This window comes from Empidonax traillii, unplaced genomic scaffold (assembly GCF_003031625.1).
Source record: "Empidonax traillii isolate 1590-97213 ecotype Southwest subspecies unplaced genomic scaffold, ASM303162v1 scaffold1698:size72886, whole genome shotgun sequence".
Taxonomy (NCBI): Eukaryota; Metazoa; Chordata; class Aves; order Passeriformes; family Tyrannidae; genus Empidonax; species Empidonax traillii.
This window is the reverse complement of record NW_020956891.1, coordinates 12,770-19,978: the sequence shown is the minus strand read 5'-3', so window position 1 is coordinate 19,978 and position 7,209 is coordinate 12,770. Positions and strand designations below refer to the sequence as shown.

Below are 7,209 nucleotides of genomic sequence, written 5' to 3'. Positions count from 1 at the left end.
AAACTGCCTAAGGAGGAGAAGGCACCTCCAAAAGCTGCTTTCAAGGAACCAAAACTGGCCGTGAAGGAGACCAAACTGGAGAACACTTCTCCGAAGGGGGGGCCGCAGCCGGAGTTGAAGTCTTCCAGCAAGAGGCCCTCCAACGTGGAGTCACCAAAGCCTAGTGCCAAAAAACAAAAAAAGAGTAGCTCCAAAGGGGTGAAGAACATCCTGGGGACGTCTCCCAGAACCTCGTCTTCCTCATATCCGGAGAAGAAGCAAACCAAGGAGAAGATGAATGCCAAAGTGGAGAAGGTAAAATCCGAGAGCGAGGCCAAGGAGATCAAAAAGCCCGTGGAAATGGAGGAGTCGAATTCAGAGGATGAAACTTCTTTCAAGTCAGAGGTGAGGAGGGATTTGTCCTTTGGCAGAATTTGGGAAGGTGCTGTTCATCAAATCCCTGCCTGAAAGGGATGGTAAAAATATTCTCTCAGAGGAGGTAGAGGAGCAGGTTGGGAAATGCTTAGGCTGGGTTATACCTCAAATCAAACTCCCTCTGCAGAATCCTGTCAGTATTAATCATTCCCCCTACCTGGTTTACCTCCTGTTTCAGGTACATGCTTTTATTTAGATTTATCTGCAGGCAAAATTACCTAAAAGTCAGAGTTTAAGGTTCACCCCTCATTCATCCCTTGCAGTGACATTTACAGAGCTACAGTAGACATGGAGGCTTTCTACCTGCTTCTGATAACATAATGTTTTTGAATGTGGTCTTAATTCAGAAAAGGAGGAAATCATTTCATTTTTGTACCCAGCAGTACTAAAATGTAAATAAAACCCTTCTTCCTGACATGGCCTGTAAGAAATGTGCTATTGGCTGAAGCTCAAAATACAACCACATGCCACCAAACCTAAATAAATTGTGTTGTAAAACATAAAACAAATTATGTTCTTGTGCTACTATTTTTAAAAGCTGTCTAAATATTTTTTTCCTTTTTACAACTGAGAACATTCCTCATCCTCTGTCTTCTAAAAAATATTTTCCAAAAGAAGGCAAAAAAAAAAAAAGTAGGAGGGGAAAGACACAACTTAAATCCAAACTCCTTTTTCTTGTATATTTAATATTTGCTACAAAGAAACCATGTATCTTGTAATAGGATTCACAGGATAATGTCACTGGAATTTTGGAACTGCTTCCTCCTGACCACTTTTGGAAAGGTTTGCTTTACTGGCATAAATCTTGTAGGGACAATTTGTATTAGGATTTAATCAGCACTGAGATGCAGCAAGTGTTGATGTGTTTATATCAGGAGGGGGTTTTTTTTCTGCAGGCTTCCCAGTAGAAGAGTTTATTGGGAAAGTGTTCATTCCAGTTATTCTGCAGACAAATAACAGCCCTGGAAGTGTTCCAGGCCAGGTTGGGCTTGGAGCGACCTGGTCTGGTGGGAGGTGCCCCTGCTCATGGCAGGGGGTGGAACGAGATGAGCCTGAAAGTCCCTTTTAACCCAAACCACGGTGGGAATTTAGGATTTTATTTCCCAGATGGATGAAATGTGTAGGTTGGGAATTAGAAGAGGCAGCTCCTCTCCACTTTTAGCTTTGTACCTGAAGTGCAAACCCCTTGTTCCGGTTGCAGATACAGGGCCCTGATCCCTGAGCGTCCTGTGCTTCATTATTCCTTAGGTGTCATCCATCCCCTCGTGATCCCGGGCAGCTGAAAGCTGATAGTGCTGCTCAGAGTGTCCCAGGAAACCACAGCAAGTGGCTCTGGGTCCACAGCCCTGTCCTGGCCCCCTGAGCTCCCTGTGCCTCCATGTCCTCCCTCTGCACCAGCTCCTGTTGGATGCTGGACAGAGGGACTGGAGTGCTGGCCCGGCTCAGGAGGGCAGGAATGCTTGGAGTCAACTGCCAGTCAGAGCTGCTTGGGATTCTGTGGAACTGAAGCCTGGGGGCACAACTGCGTAAGAGCAGCCTCCTGGAGCTCCTTTCCCACCCTGGGGGTTCTCCTCGCTCCCGGTGCTGCCGTTTTTGCTCCGTGGTCTGTCCTGGCACAGCCGAGCCGTGTGTGGAGCCGCTGAAGCAAAGGAGCAGCTGGAGGTGGAGCAGGGCCCGGAAACTCTTAAATCAGCTTTGCTGCTGCAGCCAAGGGATTGTGCAACACCCTCCGAGGCTGCAGCTCCACGGAGGCTCTGGGTTGACATCTTAAGGAACAGCTTTGCTCCCATTTGTGCTCCGGGCTGTGCAGAGGGATAAAGGAATTTCTCCTGCCATTTCAGCCTTTTTTCAGCATTTACTTGTCCTTTCTCTTCTTCCCTCCCCCCCCCTGTTTTTTTTTCCTTCCCCCATCAAGTCCAGTTCCCTGAGCTGGCCTCCTGCTTGGCTGCCTGAACGCTGACAAAAGGGAGAGGCTGGGATGTGAGGCAGGATTGCTTTTTTTTCCCATTGTCGGCGGGTGCTTTTGTCACATCCCGGTGACAGTCGCAGCACACTGAGCATGTCCAGCTGGATCCTCCCCTGTACCTGAAAGAGCTCATGGGGTTAAAGGCAAAAAGGAGAAACAGGTTCCTTAAAACTTCCAACTTCTGCTTCGTGCATCCCGTGAAGTCATTTTAAGGGAAGACCTGCAGATTATCGGGAATGAGGGATTGTGGTCAGACACAGGAGCTGTGCTGCCTTAGCTCGAACATATTCACAGAAGCCCAGGATGGTTTGGGTTGGGAGGGATCTTAAAACTCATCCCATTCCACTCCCTGCCGTGGGCAGGGACACTTTCCACTAGTCCAGGTTGCTCCAAGCCCCATCCAGCCTGGCCTTGGGCACTTCCAGGGATTCAGGGGCAGCCACAGCTGCTCTGGGCAACCTGATCTTTCTACTCTCACATTGTAATTTCTTTGAACAACCAATGTGCCAGTAGATCTGATATGGGAATTATTAAATTATTCTCCTTTGCTCCTGAACCATTCCCAAGGGTTGTAATGCCCTTTTTTGGCACATTTCCCCCTCTTCTTACAGGGGACTAAATGAAACTCCTACCAATACTTGGGTGATAGTGTGGCAGCAGGGATCAGTCACAGGTGGGACTGGGTAACCTTGGAGCTCTCTTCCGACATAAATGATTCTGGGATAAATTACAGGGAAGGCTGGTATTGGGATAGAAAATCCTACTGCCACTTCCACTTATTAATGCCCAGGAGCTGCTGATGTGCCTCTTTCTACCTTTGACGTTGTCTTTATAGCATTAACCTTTCCTGGGATAAAGCTGACTGATTAGTGAGAACGTGTGATTCTTCCAGGAATCAGGATTTGGTAGTGGAAGTAACAGATTCCAGGGAATTGAAGCAGTGAAATTGAAACGCTGATTTCCATGGAATTACTTTAAAAAAAAAAAAAAGAGGCAAGATATTACATTACGTTGAGAATCTTTAGAACCTGATAAGTACCAAAACCCCCCATACTTTTAAGGGATTTTAGAGCCGTTTTGGGGCTGAAGGCGTTGCCGTGGCCTCTGCTGTCCCCTGGCGGCCCCTCAAGGTAGCGCAGGTGGTCACTGAACGGTGATTTAATTTTGATTTATGATTAACGGCACACGGAGCACTCCAACTCCCTGTCTGGATGCTGCTGTTACCCATAGTTCATTTTCCTTTTCCTTCCTCTTACTGCACAGGATGCTCCTGGCATTTCTGAGCGGTGCTGGCAGAGGAGTTGGGTTTACAAGGGTTCATTTAGCTGGTCACTGTTACGTTTTCACAGTCAAATTTGAAATTGCTGTAAAAGCAACTGGGTTGAAGTGTCCAAGGCCAGGTTGGACAGGGCTTGGAGCCACCTGGGCTAGTGGAAGGTGTCCCTGCCCATGGCAGGGGGTAGAATAAGATGATTTTTAAGGTCCCTTCCAACCCAAACCATTCCATGGCTGTGACTCCATGTTCAGTGACCAGTCCAAGGTCTTCAGAGGAAAGTTGGTGGGTACAATAAATAGACTTTTTAAGAGGGCTTTGATGACTGTTCTGGGTTGTGTGCTGGTCATCTTCCCACTTCAAAGTAAGGGGTTTTCACTTAAACATTTTTTCAGCTGCTGCATTTCATCGCTTGAGGGTATTTGGTGGCCCTCAGGGTTTTGGTGGGAGCCCTTGATGCTGCTCCCAGGAGTGCTGAGCTGCCTCCTGCCAAACTTTCATAAATGTTGTTTTGATCCCCCTCCCACTTTGTATGTTTTCTGTAATCCCAAAGTCTGCATTCAGTGCTGTGTGATGTTGTAGAGTGCTCAAATTCTCCTGTTCTCACCGTGCTTTGTGCTCTGTTTTTTTCTGGATTAGAAAGATTAAGATTCTTTTTCTTTTTTTTCCCTTTTATGGGGGGTTAAGTCTGTCCAGTCCAGCCCTTCCAACTCCAGCTCCAGCTCCGACTCCAGCTCTGACTCTGATTTCGAGCCATCTCAGAACCACAGTCAAGGTGTGTTGCAAGAAATAACAATTTGTTAAAAACCTCCCTTGCATAACCTGAAAAGGCTCAAGAGAATTAAATCTGCTTTCCCAGTGCTCTCTGTAAGGTTCACACAGTTCCTTGCATGCAGCCATGTGTTGGAGCTGCGATGCTTCAGCAAGAAAAGGCAATAATGTCACAACATAATCATGAGCGAGTATTTTTCTTCTTTTGGCAGCTAATTTATGAGTAGGGAGTCCCTGAGGATTTGGTTCTTTCCCTGTTGGCTTTGGTTTCTGCCTCGGTTTATAAATGTGTTGCTTCTGCCTGATCTGTAAAGTCACCAGAACCGTTCTCCAACCTCATCTATGTTTTATTAAAAATTATAAATGTGCCATTCATCACTTTGCAAGGGTGGAACAGCTCCATTCTCAGATTCCTCCAGTGATAACCCAGAGAGATAAATTGTGGCAATAGTAACTGTTCTAACTGTAGCAAAAGCTCTGTTGCCACAAATACTGTCTCAAGTGGCATTTAAATCAGCCCCAAACACATGAAAAAAAAAAAAAAAAGTGTCCTTTTGTTTTCATTTGGGAAGGGAGTGGGAGGATTTGGGGGGAGGGAGCTGTAAAGTTTCTCAGCTCTCTGTTGGTGTCCTTCACCCACAGCTTTGTGCAAAGCAGTGAAACCAGGGACATCTCCCTGGGAAATCGGGATGTATCCAAGCAATTATCCATGTGCTGAATTCCTGTCTCCCCTGTTGCCCCCAGGCCCCCTGCGCTCCATGGTGGAGGATCTGCAGTCGGAGGAGTCGGATGATGACGACAGTTCCTCCGGGGAGGAGGCAGCAGTCAAAGCAAACCCCGTCAGCCGGGATTCCAGGTGGTAACAAATCCGGAAGAAAGATGTTTGTTTGGCTCTTTTGCCCTCTTGTGTTTGGTGTTTTTGGAGGGAGGAATCAAAGGGATGGGGCTGTGTGTGAGAGGGGAGGGAGGGAGGGCAGATGTGTGGTCACTTAGCACGGGGTGGGGACACAGGGTTGGTGAGAACTGAGTGGGGTGAGGAGCTCAAAGAGGGGAAGGCACTGGGAAGTGCTGGGCTGGGCTGGGCTGGCAGCTGCTGGTGAGTGAATCCCTTCAGTCACCTAATTGTGCCCCTCAGATCTCTGCTGAGCTGAATGGAGTGTGACACCTTTGATCTGCAGGGATTAGACAAGTGTGTGCTGCTGTGGCTGCTGGTGACAGACACAGCAGAGGAGTCAGTCTGTGCCCTCCATGTGGTACTGACAGTTCTACTCCCCTCCTCTGGGACTCAGCTACAGCTGTTTCCTTCTTCTGTCCCTGCAAATTGTTAAATTTCATCCTTCTTGGTACATCTGTAGGGCCACAGGAAGAATGAGAATAAAGGGGAAATCTCAAAGGTCACACCAGCACCACTAAGGGCATTTTTGTGCTCAGTGTTGCTGAGCCTCCTGTGCAGGTACCGAGTGATCTCGGGATGAATTCCTGAAAGGAGCAGTTGCTGTTTGTGAAAATCAGGTGGTGCTCGATTGTTCTAGGGAATCTGTGTATGTCAGAGTTGAACTATTGGCTGTAATGTAACAAACTCCCTGCTCTGCCTGCCCAGGGAATGGGAGGTGACATCAGCTGGGAAAACTGGGATTCTGGGAATCACAGAGTGACTGATTCTCCCAGACAATGGAGCAGTCTGTGATAAAGTAGAGAATAATAAAGAATGATAATAAGAGAAGGATAGAGAAGCTCTGTGGGGTTGAGGTGGCAGCTGGGTGAGGTTCCCGTTCCCTGGGGGTGCTCATTCTCTGCTGGTGGTTTTCCAGACTGAGCCTCAGTGACAGTGACAGTGACAACAGCGCCGACTCCTGCCCGCCCAGCCGAGAGCCACCCCCTGGGCAGAAACTGCCCCCAGCAAACAACAAGGTATGGCATCCACCTCCCCACACAGTCCTGCCTTCCACCCCTCCTGCTTCCTGCACTGTTAGTTCTCTCTTGAACCAAAGTTTCACTGTCCTCCTCAGACAGGTAATTTCTCCCTGTTCAGTGCTCTGTGCCCAAGCCGTGACACCACCCTGCTGTCTGAGCTGATTTTGGTCCCTAATCTTGGGGTGTTTTTTTTTACCCTCAGGCATCTGGAAGGAAAAGCCCAGAGTCTTGTAACAAGCCAGAGAAGATCCTGAAGAAGGGAACGTATGACAAGGTGTGTCACGTGGAGAGGGACCTTATTGGAGAGGGACTTTGCACATGTAGTAACAGGACAAGGGGGAGTGGCCTTAAGCTGCAGGAGGGCAGGTTTAGATTGGATATTAGGAAGAAATTCTTCCCTGGGAGGGTGGGGAGGCCCTGGCACAGGTTGCCCAGAGAAGCTGTGGCTGCCCCATCCCTGGAAGTGCCCAGGACCAGGTTGGAGCAACCTGGGCTAGTGGAAGGTGTCCCTGCCCATGGCAGGGGGTGGAATGGGAAGTGGTTTAAGGTCCCTCCCAACCCAAACCATTCTATGATTCTCTGGTTCTGTGAATTAAATGAGTTCAGCTTTGCTGATACAGACCTATTTTTGGCTGCCTAAATAAAATTAAAATAATAATAAAAAAAAGACAAACCAAACCAGTCTTACATTAAAACAACCAACATGTTGAGCACATAAACAATCCTGCATTTCCCACTGCAGGGAAAAATTTGGAGTAGGAACATACCTGAAAGGGCCTCAAATTTCTCTGATCTTCACTAGAGAAGTCCTTTAGGCAGCCTTCAAACACCCCCCGTGTGTCACTGTTTCTGTCCCTGCACAGGCCTACAC

The 7,209-nt window shown here is 48.0% G+C and overlaps 1 protein-coding gene across 1 annotated transcript in view; it reads left to right on the top strand.

Annotated features, from left to right (window-relative positions):
- MLLT1 (MLLT1 super elongation complex subunit) overlaps positions 1–6,711 on the top strand; it is a gene marked incomplete at its 3' end in the record, with an annotated part of 25,447 nt that extends 18,736 nt beyond the window's left edge. Inside the window, exons 6-10 of the mRNA XM_027908400.1 lie at positions 7–384; positions 4,341–4,428; positions 5,169–5,280; positions 6,236–6,335; positions 6,541–6,711. Coding sequence (XP_027764201.1) covers positions 7–384; positions 4,341–4,428; positions 5,169–5,280; positions 6,236–6,335; positions 6,541–6,711 — 849 coding nt within the window. The remainder of the gene's footprint in view (positions 1–6; positions 385–4,340; positions 4,429–5,168; positions 5,281–6,235; positions 6,336–6,540) is intronic.
- Positions 6,712–7,209: the final 498 nt, after the last annotated feature.